Here is a 16,807-nt window from a genome sequence, read left to right on the forward strand (position 1 = left end):
TTTCAAATAATATTCTTTTGTCTTTGACCTCTCAAATGTTGGACCCTAAAATGATCATCAACTGTTTTGCCTGCTCCTTCTCTCTGATTGGTCCTTTGCTGTCTCTTCCTGTGCTGTGATTGGCCAGGTGTTGGCAGAGTTGCGGTTCAGTGTGCACCAGCTGTCGGAGGAAGACACGTCAGTGAAGTTTGACCTGCAGATAGTCAGGTACAGTCCATTCCACACTTTTCATTGTTGTCGCAATAGATCACATCAGTACCTCATGGAACAGCCATCTTTCAAAATCAGAGTCAACATAACTGTTACACAGATGCCAACACACAGATGTGAAACACTACCAGAGGACATCGTTGTGTGTTGTCCATCCAGAATAGACGTCCATAGAGGTTTTCTTCAGTATCGCAGTAATCCATTGATTGTTTTCTCTGACTATGTGGAAACTAATATTGACTAAAAACAAATATAGCTCCTAATGCTACATTATACTTTTACCTGCTTTTAACCCCAAAGCATCATAGGAGCTGTGATTACAAAACTTAAAGCATTGTCTCAAATAGTAATAAGAAAAGGCATGTGAGGCACTTATGTAATTGTTATATTTGGTTTTAACCCTATCAGCACATTATTTGATGGTCAGTGTGTCTCATCAACATGGTAACCACGTCGAGGTTATATTCTCTATTGACACACACACACACACACACACACACACACACACACACACACACACATATATATATATATATATATATATATATATATATATATATATATATATATATATATATATATATATATATATATATATATATATATATATTCCTGTCTTGTTGTCCACCAGCTGATAATGAAACAACTCTGGCTCAGGAACACTTAAGGTGGGCTGATCTTTAAGGTGGGTCAGCACTGTTTCCCTTTATGTGGCAAGCTGATCCTCTGAGGCTTTTATCTTTTTTATCTTTAATATGTCTTTTAACTGTTCATCCTTCTTAGCATAGAAACCCCCTGCAATTCCACATAAAAGGAGACTGCAGAGCCGTTTGCCCACACAGAAACTGAAACGGCCAAACTACAGTTAAAAAGAGGGCAGAGCACAGGACTCCAAGTAATCATGTTTATCAGGGTCAAAATAATTACCATAATACTTCTTCTTTATTTATCATGCAGAGTACCACCTAATTGACATTTGTGTATTTATTATATAGGTAAGTAATGGGATAGATATTTATATGTTGTAATGTTTGTGTAACGTTTGGTGAATGAGGCTAAGCATGTGTGGAAATGATCTACTTGCTTGTGTGCTGATGAGCTGCTGCTGAGAGTCTGTGTGTGAACAGCCTGTAAAAGATTCAATCAGCATTCATTAAAGCAGAGCTGCTTTTATTCCAACGGTTCATTTAAATGACTAGAAGCAGCTCAGAGATGACACCGGTGTTCACGTCCTTCTGTCTCAATGTGTGTTCGTGTTTCTGTGGCGGATGGAGGCATGTTAATGACAGGTTTCAGTGTGGTTACAGTCTGACAGTACTCTTCTGCAGCTCTTTAACTTTGTTTTCAGGAAGAACACATTTTTTTTATCGAACCAGTGCTTAAACTAATAATTATTTATCATTTATTATTCACAATTTATTCATGTATGTTATTTTTTATTTATAGTTTCAAACAGAGAATCAAGTTGCATTTCTGCTTAAAACATGTAAATGATACATTCTAAATTGTTTCTGATCCATCTTCTGTTGATCGACTGATTGATTTAGTCCCTGCTAGATCAATATAATGTGTGTGAAACATACAGTAGTAGTTATATAGCTAATATAGAATACAACTGTATTTATCCTGAGGGATGAACAGTTGCAGTACAAAGTGTGCAGAGTGCAAATAAACAACAGAGATTATCACGATGCCAGCAATGTAATGAAAGAAGATTTATTAATGTTTCAAGATATTTATGTTTTTTTTTGAGTCAGCTAAGTCAATCGTTCATTCGGCTGAAGTTAGCATGATGACGTTCTGTGAGTCAAAATAATTTGATATGATTTTAGAAACAGTCACATTTTATTCTGCCTAATGACTGCTCTGTTGATTTGAACCCAAAATAATCTGCCTGTCCTCATCTGTTTGAGTATTTTTGTGTATTAAACAAAATCTGTATTTGTTCACAGCTGTTTTAGGATTATTAAAAACAGTCTAACGGTTTCAAACATCTTTACATCAAAGTCACACATGTGAAATATTTCTACATTTTATTCAAAGTGATCTCTGAATAGAAGCCGTGAAGCTCCATAACTTTCTCAGGTGAACGGCAGCAGCAGCACCACTATGTGGCTGCTTGTGTTACTGCAGCAACAGACCCTCACAACCCCATTCAAACTTTCTGTTGAAACATATTTGTATGTTCTTTTATTGTAATCAGGAGGAGATGATTAATGATGTCTCCTCTGTGTTTCAGCTCTAATCAGTTTGACAACACAAGTCCTCGAGTCTCCAGCATCACCCAGCTGGCTGTCCTCGCTAAAGTCTCCATCAGAGGGTACGCACACAAACACACACACACACATACACACACACAAACACACACACAAACACACACACACACACACACACACACACACACACACACACACACACACACACACACACACACACACACACAAACACACACACACACACACAAACACACACACACACACACACACACACACACACACACACACACACACACACACACACACACACACAAACACACACACACACACAAACACACACACACACACACACACACACTTTAAAATAAGCATATATATAACCTGACTCTGCACAACATGGACGCTGCTGTCAGGCATCATTGCAGCTAAGATGAGTAGGCACGTGGATCAATACATTAGCGGGGACAAGAAAGGAGTTAGTAGTAACACCAGAGGAGCCAAAAACCAGCTACTAGTTGACAAATCAGTCACTGGAGCCTGTAAGACCAGACAGACCAACCTGTGCCTGGATTGATCACAAGAAAGCCTATGGCCTGATGTCACACATGGACACTGGAATGTTGGGAACAGTACAACATCAACAGGACACTAACGGCCTTCGTCCAGAACTCAATGGGATCAAGATCAAAGGTAATTGCACACAAAGTTACCATCAAGTGTGGCATTTTCCAAGGAGATCTCTGTCCCTGCTGTCCTACACAGGCCTGAACCCCTTCAGACAGTTCATCACTCAGAGTGACTACAGATACTGGTTCAGAAGTGGAGTAACCTTCAGCCACCTCCTACAAGGATGACATCAAGCTGCTAGGAATGAGTGTGACATCGACTCACATTGGGATGTCATTCGGGCTAGATAAGTGTGGTCGGACGGTATCAAAGAGAGGCAAGATGATCACCACTGAAGGGGATGAAGTTCCAGAAGGCAACATAGCAGACAGCTACAAATACCTTGGAGTCCTGCCAGCAAATGGAAACCATGAAGAGGCCACAAGAAAATCAGCCAAATACACAGAGTAATGTCCTGAAAAGTCAGCTGAATGGAAAGAACAAGATCAGAGCCATAAACACTCGCACACTGCCGGTCATCAGGGTGGTGGACCAACAACAGAGGACAGCAGTAGAATAGATGCAGCTATCCCAAGGAACATCAACATCAGGAAGAACATGACAAGCTCGAAAAAATACCAAGGGCTGGAGAAGATGTGGAGAGTAAAGTCATCAGTGGTACTGGTGGTAATCTGAGCACTCGGGGCTGTAAACCCCAAACAGGACAGGGGCCCCAGCAGAGTCCAGGATGAACATCCAAGTTCTCCGTCCAGAAGAGCGCAGTCCTAGATACAGCTAAGATACTGAAGAACCCTCAGGCTCCCAGGCCTCTAGAGGACCCGAACATGAAGGAGGAAACACAAGACCGCACATCAGTGGGGAATGATTTATTGTTTTAGATTTATATATGTGTGTGTTCGTGTGTGTTCCCAGGACGTCGTCACCCGGTCAGGTGCTGCTTCCCATCGCCAACTGGAAACCTAAAGAGCCTCCTGTGGTCGCAGACGACATTGGACCTCAGATAGTACACATCTATGAGGTATGCACTCTACGTACATATCTACATCTATATACAGCTTTCTTTGTGCAGCAGTTACATTTATTAGCAGGAAGAAGTAATAGCAATTCAGCACTTGATCATTTGAACCAATAATCAGTAATGGGATTGTTCTCTCAGCTCCTGAACAGCGGGCCCAGTACTATCAGTAAGGCGTCGCTGGAGGTGGAATGGCCATACCGGTATAAGAACGGCTCGCTACTCTACATCACCAGCTTCGATACCGATGGACCAATTAACTGTACCACGGACATGGAGATCAACCCACTCAACGTGTCGGTGAGAAAGACACAAACTAACTACTGATGAACAGGAAGGAATTGAATTGCATTCTGCTGATATCAAGCCGATACATACAAATAAAGGTATCACTACAGGTATATTTAAATACTTTATGAGTGGCTACAATCAGCTGTGGCAGGTCTTCACAGCTGCAGGTCAATCAATTTGTCTTTCACATGAAAACTTCAGCATCAGTGCCTTCAACTTGTGCATGAGAGATGAACTGAGATATTAGTTATGAAAGTCTGATTATTAGTGGATAGTGATTGGTTGAAATAATACATCATTAATGAAGATATTAGTTACGATACATTCTCTAAAATGTGAACAGAGCAGACTCCTGTGTCAAATGTCCTTTTTTAGTTTTCATCATAATCAATTAACCTATTTCCATGCTTTTCGCTCTTATTTCAGTAGGAAACCGAAACCATACTAGTCTTGTTTAGTCATCAGATATTGGAAGTTTTCTATTAGTGTTTTCTGAAAGTTTATATTTTTGAAACTAAATTTTAGTCTAACAAAAAAATTGTTGACTTAAAGGCAGGGGCGATGAAAACGTCATGTCAATAAATGTGAGTGTGTGTGTGTGTGTGTGTGTGTGTGTGTGTGCGTGCGTGCGTGCGTGCGTGCATGTGTGCGTGTCTTTCAGAACCCATTGTTCTCGGGGAAGAACACCAGCGGGGTTCCACCCAGAGATACTGAAGGACTGAACCGAAACCAGATCCGCAAGAAGAGAGACCTGGAGTCAAGAGACACACAGACTGATCTGCAAACACTGGTACACACACACACACACACACACATTCATGTGAACATTGACCTGACCATCCGCTCATGCACCACATCCACCTCTTGACTAACACACGGACACTCTGCCCCACGCTGTCCCTCCCACCCACACTCACCCCCCACTCCCTGCACCATACATAGCCCACACATCCACCCATCACCACCCCCATCAGAACCACAGGACATCCATCACATTGAAACACTAATCACTCACAGACATCAACCCAGGACTGCTTTAAGACCGACTGATTGTTTTAATGTCCCCATAAAGAGACATACTGAGCGCACAATCAATGAAGACATCAAGATGGCCCTACTAAATGTGCGCTCGCTGTCTAACAAATCTTTTATTATAAATGATGTAATTTTAGACAGAAAATTAGATGGTATTCTCCTTACTGAGACATGGCTCGGCACTGACGCACGTGTTGTTCTCACAGAGACCTGTCCTCCAGATTTTAACTTTTTATTTTCAACAAGGGTGGGCAGGAAAGGAGGGGGAACTGCCTCGATCACAAGGTCAACATTATCGCCAAAGGAAGCTCCTTTTAACAACTATTTATCATTTGAATACCACGCCTTTGTTTTTAGCAGCCCTCCTATTCTTTGTGTGACTGTTTACAGACCACCCCAGCACCCTACTGCTTTTATCAGCGACTTCTCAGAATTTTTAACCATCATTCACGCTAACTATGATAGGATTTTAATAACTGGTGATTTTAATCTACACATCGATAAGACCTCAGACCTAGCATCTAGAGAATTTTTAAACCTCCTTCACTGCTTGGATTTTAAACAGCATGTCTGCCAGCCGACCCACGACAGGGGGCGCACCCTGGACCTGGTCATAACCTATGGCCTGTCTGTGGGTGCGCCCTCTGTCGTGGATCTGGCCGTGTCAGACCATTTTTGTGTGTTTTTTAATATCACCAGTTTTAACCAGCTGGAGGACCCTGTGAGAACAGTGAGGAAACGCCATCTTACTTCTGAAGTGGCAGCAAATTTTATCCAGATTTTAAAGAACACTCCTGCACAAATTTTACCGGCACCATGTGATTTTATCATTGACAATTTTATCCACAAACTAAGGTCAACACTTGACTCAGTGGCTCCTCTTTTAACTAAAACTATAAAAACAAGACCAATGCCACCATGGAGAAATGAAGAAATCAAAAAACTGAAAAGAACGTGCAGGAGTGCTGAGAGGAGATGGAGAAAATCAAAGCTGACAGTACACTACAACATATTTCGTCAACACCTCAAAACATACAATAAAACCATCAAACTGGCAAGAATTTCACATTTCAAAAATCTAATATCCGAAAATAAAAATAACCCCAAGTTTTTATTCTCCACAATTGAGTTTTTAACCAACGGTGACCGGAACAGGTCACCAATAACACCAACAGACTCCGTTTGTGAGGCGTTTGCTGACCACTTCAGAAGTAAAATCGATAACATTAGATCCAGTCTTTTATCTCACCAAATCTCAACCTCCGACATTCCTGGATCAATGCTTCCACCTGAGGAGACTCTGGACTCTTTTGCCCTGGTTGACGCAAGGACACTTGGTCGAGTCTTCTCCCAAGTGAAGCCCACAACCTGCCTTTTAGACCCAATTCCCACACGCTTTTTTAAAACATTTTATGATGTTTTTGAGGAACAGCTTTTATATATGGTGAACTGCTCTCTTCAGACGGGTGTCTTCCCCACATCCTTTAAAACGGCGGTGGTGAAGCCCCTACTGAAGAAGAGTGGCATAGACCCCACCATTTTTAATAATTACCGTCCAGTATCCAACTTACCATTTTTAAGCAAAATTCTAGAAAAACTGGTTTTTACACAGATAAATAACTTTTTATATTTGAACAATACATTGGAGAAGTATCAGTCTGGTTTTAGGACAAACCACAGCACAGAGACAGCCCTTTTAAAGATTTTAAATGACATCAGGTTCAATTTAGATAATCATAAACTCACAGTCTTGGTTCTGCTAGATCTAACCGCCGCCTTTGATACAGTGGACCATCACATTTTAATAAACCGTTTGAGGAACCTGGTTGGTCTCTCTGGTGCAGTTTTAAATTGGTTCTCCTCTTACCTCACTGACCGTAGCTTCTTCGTAAGTCTGGATACCTGTTCCTCCAAAACACACAACCTTAAGTGCGGGGTTCCCCAGGGGTCAATTTTAGGCCCAACCCTTTTTAATCTCTACATGCTTCCCCTGGGTGATGTCATCAGGAGGCACGGCATCAGCTTCCACAGCTATGCTGACGATACACAACTGTACATCGCTGTGTCTCCTGATGACACAGGGCCTTTAGATGCCCTTTTTAATTCCATTTTAGATATCCAGTCATGGATGGCAGCAAACTTTCTACAACTCAACCAGGACAAAACAGAGGTTTTAGTCATAGGTCCTGAAGGCCAGAGAGAGAAACTTTTACCAAAATTAAATAATTTTAAATCATCGAAATCTCTGAGAAACCTGGGCGTGATTTTAGACTCTGAGCTCAGTTTTATTCCACACATTAAAAATGTAACAAAGGTAGGTTTTTACCACCTGAAGAATATAGCCAGAGTCCGCCCGTTTCTCTCACAGGCCAGTACAGAGGTGCTGATGCATGCTTTTATTTCCAGTCGTCTAGACTATTGTAATGCCCTGCTCTCTGGTCTTCCTAAAAAGAGCATCCATACTCTCCAACTGCTACAAAACTCAGCCGCACGCGTGCTGACGAGGACCAGAGGGCGGGAGCACATTACACCAGTTTTAAAGTCGCTGCATTGGCTCCCTGTCCGTTTCAGGATCGATTTTAAGATTCTTTTACTTGTTTTTAAATGTCTTAATGGTCTTGGGCCCTCTTATTTATCTGACCTACTCCTATTATATCAACCCTCACGGACCCTGAGGTCCTCTGGCACCGGCCTTTTAACCTTTCCACAAGTCAGATTGAAAACACACGGGGAGGCGGCTTTTAGTTATTATGGTCCCCGACTGTGGAACAGCCTGCCACAGAACCTCAGGGCCGCAGAGAATGTTGATGTTTTTAAAAAACGGCTCAAGACTCATCTTTTTAGTCTGGCTTTTAATTAGCCTTCTATTATTTTAAGTCTGCTATTTTATTCCCCAAGTTTTAATCTATTATTTTAAGTTTGCTTATTTTAGTAGTTTATACTGATTTTATTCTATCCTATTTAGCTTTTTATCTAGTTTTTAGCTATTTATTTTATTACTGCTATCTTGTTCTATTTTACATTATTTTATCTCTTTTACCGTCGACTGACGGGAACCAGAGTCCCTCATGGTGTGGATGGCCTTTCACTCACCGATGTCTCAGTGCCGAGCCATGTCTCTACAGTTTTAGCCAATGCAGTGCGTGGGGGTGTGTGTGTGTGTGCGTGTGTGTGCGTGGTGTCCATACCTGAGTTGTGTGCATGTTAGTGTGAGTGTGCGAGTGTGTTCCGGGTGGGGGGGTCGGGTCTTTCTTTCTGTTGTTGTTGTTTTTATTGTTGTTGTTGCGTTGTTTTTATTTTCTAAATTTGTATTTTCTGTACGGCACTTTGTGTTGCATTCCCTGTATGAAAGGTGCCTTATAAATAAATAAAATTGAATTGAAAATTGAATTCATATATATATATATGATAATATCAGATAAAACTTAATTATTTGATATCATTTAGTAAGACAGCATAGCATATTCAAATACTATATAAGTACAGTAATGTGCTAATCAAAATAATATTTTATTAGTAGTTATTATTATCATTTATAATAAAAAGTAATATGATGTTACAAAAATATCAAACACTAATGTTCACCATAACAAAATAACGTTCTTTACATCCCTGCATCTTAAATCGTAACGTGAAGCATAATGATACAATCTGAACCTCGCCCACACAGGTTTGTCCTTTCTCCCAACGTGCTTCAAGACACTTGTGGATATTCTGTATCATAGCAACCAGGTTCAACCAAAGCATCTCAGATAAAAAAAATTTAAAAAACACTGGGCCTTTAATGAAATTAAACAAAATGTAAAAGAATAACCAAAATCATATGAATGACATATGTTATATATATGTTGTATATTTGTGTGTGTGTGTGTGTGTGTGTGTGTGTGTGTGTGTGTGTGTGTGTGTGTGTGTGTGCGTGTGCGTGCGTGCGTGCGTGCGTGTGTAGGACTGCAGCACAGCTGAGTGTCTGCGGCTGAAATGTCAGATCGGTCGTCTGGAGAGGAGGAAGAATGCCATCCTCTTCATCAACTCCAGATTGACTGTCAACAACTTCCTCAGGGTAATCATGGGGAGAATAGCTGATCACAGATCACTTTTAATGGAAACAAGCCAACTACATGGAAACTAAAAATCTGAGGGGGGGTACTAACATATCCGTCTTTGACATACAGTGGCTGCAACTGTCCTCTTACATATTTCTACTTGATGTTTTCTTTTCAGTCTGAGATTCAGAATCGTTCATACTCTGTTCGATCGACAGCTTCCTTCAGTGTCATCGAGATGCCATACAAGAACCTGGTGTCGGAGCTCCCGTCCAATAGCACTACTGTAATACACACAAACACACAAGTCATCAGCATATATTTAAAAAGAGGTCATAAATAATCAAAGTGATTGTCCGTAGTGATTGTGTCTTGTCATGCAGATGCTAGTGTTTAAACAGGAGTGTGTGTTTTCAGGTGAGTTTGTCGGTGATGTGGGTGACAGAAATACCTCCACCGGTACCGGCCTGGGTGGTGGCTCTGGCCGTCCTGGCAGGACTGCTGCTGCTGGCGCTGCTCATCTTCATCATGTACAAGGTGAACTGTACTATGAGCACAGTGAGGGCTTCTTAGCTGGGGGACTACTGGTTCGACTACTGCATGTGTTTTTAGAAAAGTAGTATGAAGGCGTTTGTAACGGCGGTTGCTAACAAGTGACTAAATTATACTAATAAACATCATCAGTAACCCACTAGTCCACCTTAAGGTTAGTGGTGGTGATGTGAAGTCATGGTGTAGTTCATTCATAGCCTAACGTTAGCTTTTTACTTCTAACGATTGCATTCACGCTTCAAAAATCATAAAAGTTGTCTTCATTTGTGACGATTATATTGCTAAACAAAATGTGTAAGAATATAGATGTTTGTTTGTCACAGAGATTATTTTCTGCAATAATCCACAATCTAATGGAAGAATCCCATTGGCTGTTTGTGAAGGGAACAAGCGTGATAACCACCTGTTGGCCTACAAAAATGCATCATCCCTGTAGCGCTCTCTCAGTTCGTTGGTACTAAACATGTGAATGTAATTATCATCTTCTCCTCTTCCTCCTCAGTTGGGTTTCTTTAAACGGGTCCGCCCCCCGCAGGAGGACTGCACTGAGAAGGAGCAGCTGCAGCCGGAGGAGAACGGCAACACTGATGCCTAGAGGTCAAACTGTTTCTACACAAACGAAGTCCAGCAAAGAAAAATTCAGGGTCACACGTCCGTGAAGAGAATTTCACTGTATTCACTGTTGAGTGGCAGATAACGGTACTGGTTTTGGTTTTTATAAGGGTTTTGTTTTTTTATTACTAATCTTGTTGTGTTTGTGCCAAAAGAGAAGCTCATCCTGAGTTACACTGGTCACAGATGACACACTCAAAGCTCAATATTTCTAATTTAAACGTAAAGGAACATTTTTGGCAATATTTTCTACCAATCTCATATCTGTACAGTAAATATGCAATTACAGTATAGCCATCAGATAGATAGCTTAGCTTTGCATAAAGACTGCAAAACAACTGCTGACTGTAGCTTCATATTTACCGTGCAGACAAATATCTTTTAACAACAACAAAAATCCCAAATGGTACTCCTTTTAAAATAATGTACAAGATCTCTGAGGGCTCCTTAGGTCAAAACTTGTTGTTTTTCCAACATGCAAATGAAAGTAGTTTTTGTTGAGATTCGTGGCTTTCTTCTGCACCACAGATTTTTGTCCAAACCCAAAGTAGTTGCTTGTTGCCCAGAAAGTCCAGAACTGCTGATGAAGTCATTTTTTCAACCTGCCCTGATCAACAACACTGTTTTCTAAAATGATTTGAATGGTTGCTCATGTTGTGTAACGTATGTGGGTTTGTAAAGATAAGGATCTGGACTCTGCAGCCTGATATCAGATATCCTCCAAGGTGAGACATGTAACTGCATTGGCTTCCAAAGGACTAGCCAGTCTGGGATCATGCTGATGTTTCCAGGGTTCCGTGTTCAAACATTGGAAGAGCTTGCTAAGGGCTCTCTTTGCAGTTCAAACTGCAAAAGAACAAAATGAGATGCACGTTTCAATGCAGTTTGAAGGGTGAAAATCTGTTCAGCCACTATGGAGCCATCTTAACTAACGTCTAAAGTCATTTTAACTTCAGTAGGCCATAAGATGTTAACTCAAGATATTAACTCAACGTACATTGAACATTCGAAGAGAAACAAATTAACTTATTTTGCAAATGGCCGTGCAACTTTAAATCACACAGAAAAATTGAGGATTCAATTCTGAAATTATTTTGAAATGACAACCTTGTTGCAATGATGTTTTTTTGCTATATCTATGAGTAACAATATGGAATTCAATCAGTCAGCAATGCATGAAATGGGAATTAGCTGATCAGCTGTGGTCTGTATGTTTGGATAAAGATGGTTTAGTTTGCTACGATATGTGAGGATAAGGAGTATTACATTAATATATTTACCCTGATATTCTCTTTAGTTTGTGTGTGGGGGGGGGGAGGGGGGGGGATTACTGCTGTTTTCAGTTTTACTTTCTGTATTTAAACATGATGATTACATTAGTGAGTCCAGCTCATTTCAACAAAATGTAGACTATGCAAGGTCTTGTTTTTTTTTAGTTTTTTTTTTAGAAAGTTATGTTTGGGTGGAAAATAAATGCAAGTGAGTTTGTAAATTAAAATTGAACATATGTTAAACCCCGCCCCCTGAATAGTAATGTCCAATCACAGCAAGGCACAACAGGTCAGCCAATGTTGGGATGTCTCAGTGGTGGACAGAGAGCATTTTAAAAAGCCAAAGTTAGTGCTCAAACTTAAACTGCTGTCGTTGGCATGTTCAGAAATGATTTGTTTTTTGTTGTTGTTTATTTTGTTTGTCAAGCAAACACATCACTTCACTTTGCAACATTAGCTCAACCTCATCATACCCCGTTAAATACTGTGAGGTGCCGTATGCAAAACCGTGGTGACACCAGCCGCCATATGATCTGTCTGTGCTCTTTTATGAACATAAATATGAATATTATTCATATATTTTTCACTTGATGGCCCATGTTACCACACGCGTTTAATGGCGCTGATGAGGTTGATTCACTTTTTCAGCAGTGTACCAGAAGCATTTCAAAATAAAGTGTAAGTGCTCAAACTTAAAGTTCAGGTGTTGGCATGTCCAGCAAACTAGCTTACCACCTACAGAAGAATTCCAGTAGCACTACCTTCAAGGCAAAGAGATGTGCTGGCCCCCATTAGATTTTGCCTCCAAACAATTGACCCGTGGGTTACTATCAGCATCACGGAGCCCCAGTAGTGCTCCGCTCTTGACCCCACATAATCTGCTTTCCCGTCCACCATTTATCCTTCTGTGTGTGGACTTTTAGTGTACCAGGACACATATAGTCAATATTGTCCTTATCACTCAGCATAAGTCCAATGGTAATGGACAGTCAATACTTTAAACCATGAGATGGGTGTTGGATACCACTTGTCCCAATCTGAACCTAACTGTTCATTTTGTTACCTAAACCTCACAGTATTTAGTTATTTTGAGCCCAACCATGATGTCTTTCTGAATCTTAAGCCAAAAACCTGAAGTGGTCTTGTTGCCTAAACCTAAGTTTCAGTTTGTAGCGTAACGTCATCCCGAAGAAAAAGAAAAAAAACTGTAGGTACGAACAATACTTCCAATTAAAATACATTAGTTGTAAAAGTGTGCTGAACGACATGAACAAATGGGAAATCTGTGTACACAAACTAGATTTCAATGTTGTGACTATTTCACAAACTGCCGTGAGACTGTGTTTGATTATAAAAGTGGGAACCATCACAAACCAACCTCAAGCAGAGTCATTTATTTTCACAATATCTTGTATATCAATATCAACCCAAGAGTCTGACTGTCCACCACTGGAAGCAAACAACCCTGACATGTATGCGATGATGTCACTCCAAAATGGCAGCTCACTTCTTGGCACTGCTACTTGGCTAGGTAGAAATTATGAAAATAACTATGGTTTTAACAAATTTCAAATCAGATTTCAGGGAAGGTGTTTTTTAATATATTTGGTCTCTTTGCTGGTTTCATGCCTTCTTTAGGCTCAGTCCACCTTAAGAAGTTGGACATTTCTTTTTAAAATGACTTAAAACTTGGTAAATGTGTGTCATTACCACCATAAATTGTAAGTGTGGCAGGTACGAGAACAGAAAGATTGACAGCTGTAGCAACAGTCACTAAGGAGGGCGGGGCTTAACGAACGGTTAGCTACAGTCGAAACTTTCCCACCTTGCACTGAGACTTCTTTGTTCTTCCACTTGTGATCATTTTTAAAATAGTCTTATTCTTCGTGACTGGCAGCTTTGCTGAGATGAAAAAAGATGTGTAAAGCAGGTTGTAGTTTCGTGTTGGTATGAGTGTGTGTGAGTGTTTGTGAATACGTTTAAAAAGAAGAAAAAAACATTGTCATGAATTTACCCATATTGGGTTTGCATCATGAATCAATGTCTATGGTTAATTATTTTTTAAATATATTAATCCAATTAACAATCACAATGAGAATTCCCCAGTAAGGGGAAAGTGAGGGATGTACTCTACTACTTGTGGACATTAATATCTGAGAATTAGTCGAGATACAACACCCTAGATCAGTGTTCACATGCTCTTTTTAATTTGTCATGGATGTTTCTGATGAGGAAAATTGACTTTGATCTTCTCTTCATGTTACACGGTGTAAACATGTTTAGATACTGAATCCCTTGAAGAGACTAAGAGTCAGGTGTTGAGATTGATACCCCTCTCATGTCTGTACTAGGACTGCATGATAATGGAACACAAGTGACATTACAATATCAGCAATATATATTATGATATGGTAGAAAACGGGACTTTACACCCTAATTTTTACATTGACTCCTCCCTCTCTGTCCATAGTGTAGGCCCCTCCCACTCTGTCCATAGTGGGAGAGTAGGCCCCTCCCACTCTGGACAGTGTGGGAGAGTAGGCCCCTCCTACTCATTAACATTTAACTCTTTCCAAGACCACCAAGTATACATGGAGAAATGATCTGCTGTGGAGAGGCTCCTCCCACACAGTAAAACATGAAACTGATACTGGATTAGTCATGAAAATGAGAATCATGGGAGTTTTCCTTTGTATAAATCAACTAAATAATTGTAGCGTGACGTATTTGACTTAATTTGTTAACGTCACATGTCCTGCATTTTGACTATTGTGAATGCGGCCATGACGCAATGTCAATGCTGAAACTAAATATGGAGCAGCCGTTGTCTGTACACTAAATATGAAGCTACAGCCAGTAGCTGCTTCATTTAGCTTAGCATAAAGACTAAAGTTCACTGATTTAACAAAAATCTTGTGCTATGTACTAGCCAAGTGGATAAGTGTATTGCTTTAAAACATTAAATATTTGTGACTAAATTAGCAACAATCAAAGTAAAATAAAAACTAGCTGAATAAATAACTTCTTCAAATGTCGTTTCGCTGTCCGAACACATTTTGGTAACCTGAATTTTGATGACTATGCTCACCTATGCTCACCTCCAAAACGTTTCCTTTCTTTAAAAAATGTTTCACATTTTCTTTGGAATCACCTTTTTTCGATGCAATCCTGTGTTTAAAATGTAATACATTTGTAAGAAAAAAAAAGAATTCTTTTTGGGTTTTTTAGAAACCATATCGCTTCACTTTGCAAGGTTTGATCAACCTCATCACACAACAGACGCCACCGTTAAACACTGCAGTAACATGAGTCTAAAGGCGAAGGTCCTGAAAGATACACCTTTTCCTTTGTGTTCTTTCTTCATTCTTTTGAACCATGAATTTTAATACGATAATATATTTTTCACTCCGTGGCTCACCTTACAACACAGTTTAAAGGTGGCGCCTGTGATGAGGTTGATCCAACCTGCAAAAGTGAAGCGATGTGATTTGTGACTTTGATCTCAGCATTTCTGCTCTTTTTTTTTGTCTTGCTAAAAAGTTTTTGGCCTTAACATGCCATTGCACACTGCACTGTGCTTTTTATAGAGATGTTTCCAAGGAAGTCAGTGTTTAAACTTGTAAAATGCTTTTCAATTGTTCACCAGGGTTAAGCAGGACTGAAATCAGTTTACTCAGTCACTTAACAATATTCACAAAAGTGAGTGGCCTTTTCTCTCTTTCAGTAGTTTGAATAGAATCAGCTGAATTATACAAAATGTTTGGAAATGTCTGAATACAATTGGAGCCTTAAAAGAAAAATAAAAGTGACTGAAATCAAATCAAACGGAACAGAATGACCTGAATTCTGTCCGCCTGTCTCTTGTGTTTGAAGGGTTTTAACTGTGTTTTATATGTCTGTCTGCCTGTCTTTCTTTCTGCCATGACAAAATATGGACTATTTTTGATGTTTGTATTCTTTCACCTAGCGAATAAAAAAATAACTATTTCATAAAGAGATACTTTTACCTTTGAACTGAAATAAACTGATGTGTTCACATTTAATTTAATGGTTTTGTCTTGATGTCTTGATGAATTATTATTAGAGATGCACCGATCCAGTTTTTTCCGATCCAATCTGATACCGATACCTGGGCTGAGCATATCGGCCGATACCCGATACCGATCCGATACTACTGTTGAATGAATGAACCGTATACCTTGCCATGTGAGTGAAGGCATCAGGCTGGACATAAACATTTAGCCTTGTTAAAAAAAGGTAACAAATTAACACAGATATAAATGTATTTAATATTATTTATTAACAAATAAAGTGCAGCAAAAAGAAATAAATAACACTTGTAACCATGTAAAGTGCACTGCAAACAGATATTTTAAAATGTAATATAATAAAATGTAAAATAATATAATATAGCAGCTGCCTGAAACCCAACAAACAATGGCTTAATTAACCGGCGCTTGCTCCATGTTACTCTGCGTTTGCTCATCACTAGCTGCTCTGCGTGCTCTGTGTGATGACGTAACCAGCGTTGCAAACATAAAATTGAAGTGACTAGATCGCTGTAACTGTATTGCTGTGTATGATATAAAAAAAAATGAAATGACTGGATCGGAATGCTGGATCGGCCTCATTCATCCGATATCCGATCAGCCAATTAGTCAATATCGGAGCCGATATCCGATCCGGGTATCGGATCGGTCCATCTCTACCCAGTATAGCACCTCCTCAACCCGTGCTCCTAGCCCTGGACCGCTGCTAAAGGGAGGAACGTCCTAAACAACCATGTGTGCAACTGGAGAACAGATTTGCTCCCCTGCTGCAGGATCCTGGATCCCCGTCCAACAACCTGGATACTTTTTCATCTACTCAAAATGGGGTAAGAGCTGAAAGAAACTCAGTGAGTAAAAGGCTACAGGGAAAGCTGATGACTCTTTT

At 40.0% G+C, this 16,807-nt stretch overlaps 1 protein-coding gene across 1 annotated transcript in view; it reads left to right on the forward strand.

The window, feature by feature from the left end:
- itgav (integrin, alpha V) overlaps window positions 1-15,387 on the forward strand; it is a 52,847-nt gene extending 37,460 nt beyond the window's left edge. The window contains exons 24-32 of the mRNA XM_084023624.1: window positions 128-207; window positions 2,450-2,530; window positions 3,966-4,071; window positions 4,210-4,368; window positions 5,021-5,149; window positions 9,341-9,454; window positions 9,616-9,723; window positions 9,855-9,974; window positions 10,492-15,387. Of these exons, the coding sequence (XP_083879750.1) occupies window positions 128-207; window positions 2,450-2,530; window positions 3,966-4,071; window positions 4,210-4,368; window positions 5,021-5,149; window positions 9,341-9,454; window positions 9,616-9,723; window positions 9,855-9,974; window positions 10,492-10,584 (990 nt within the window). The 3' untranslated portion in view covers window positions 10,585-15,387. The remainder of the gene's footprint in view (window positions 1-127; window positions 208-2,449; window positions 2,531-3,965; window positions 4,072-4,209; window positions 4,369-5,020; window positions 5,150-9,340; window positions 9,455-9,615; window positions 9,724-9,854; window positions 9,975-10,491) is intronic.
- The last annotated feature ends 1,420 nt before the right edge of the window (window positions 15,388-16,807 follow it).

The sequence above is a fragment of the Eutrigla gurnardus genome (assembly GCF_963514095.1).
Source record: "Eutrigla gurnardus genome assembly, chromosome: 12".
NCBI lineage: Eukaryota > Metazoa > Chordata > Actinopteri > Perciformes > Triglidae > Eutrigla > Eutrigla gurnardus.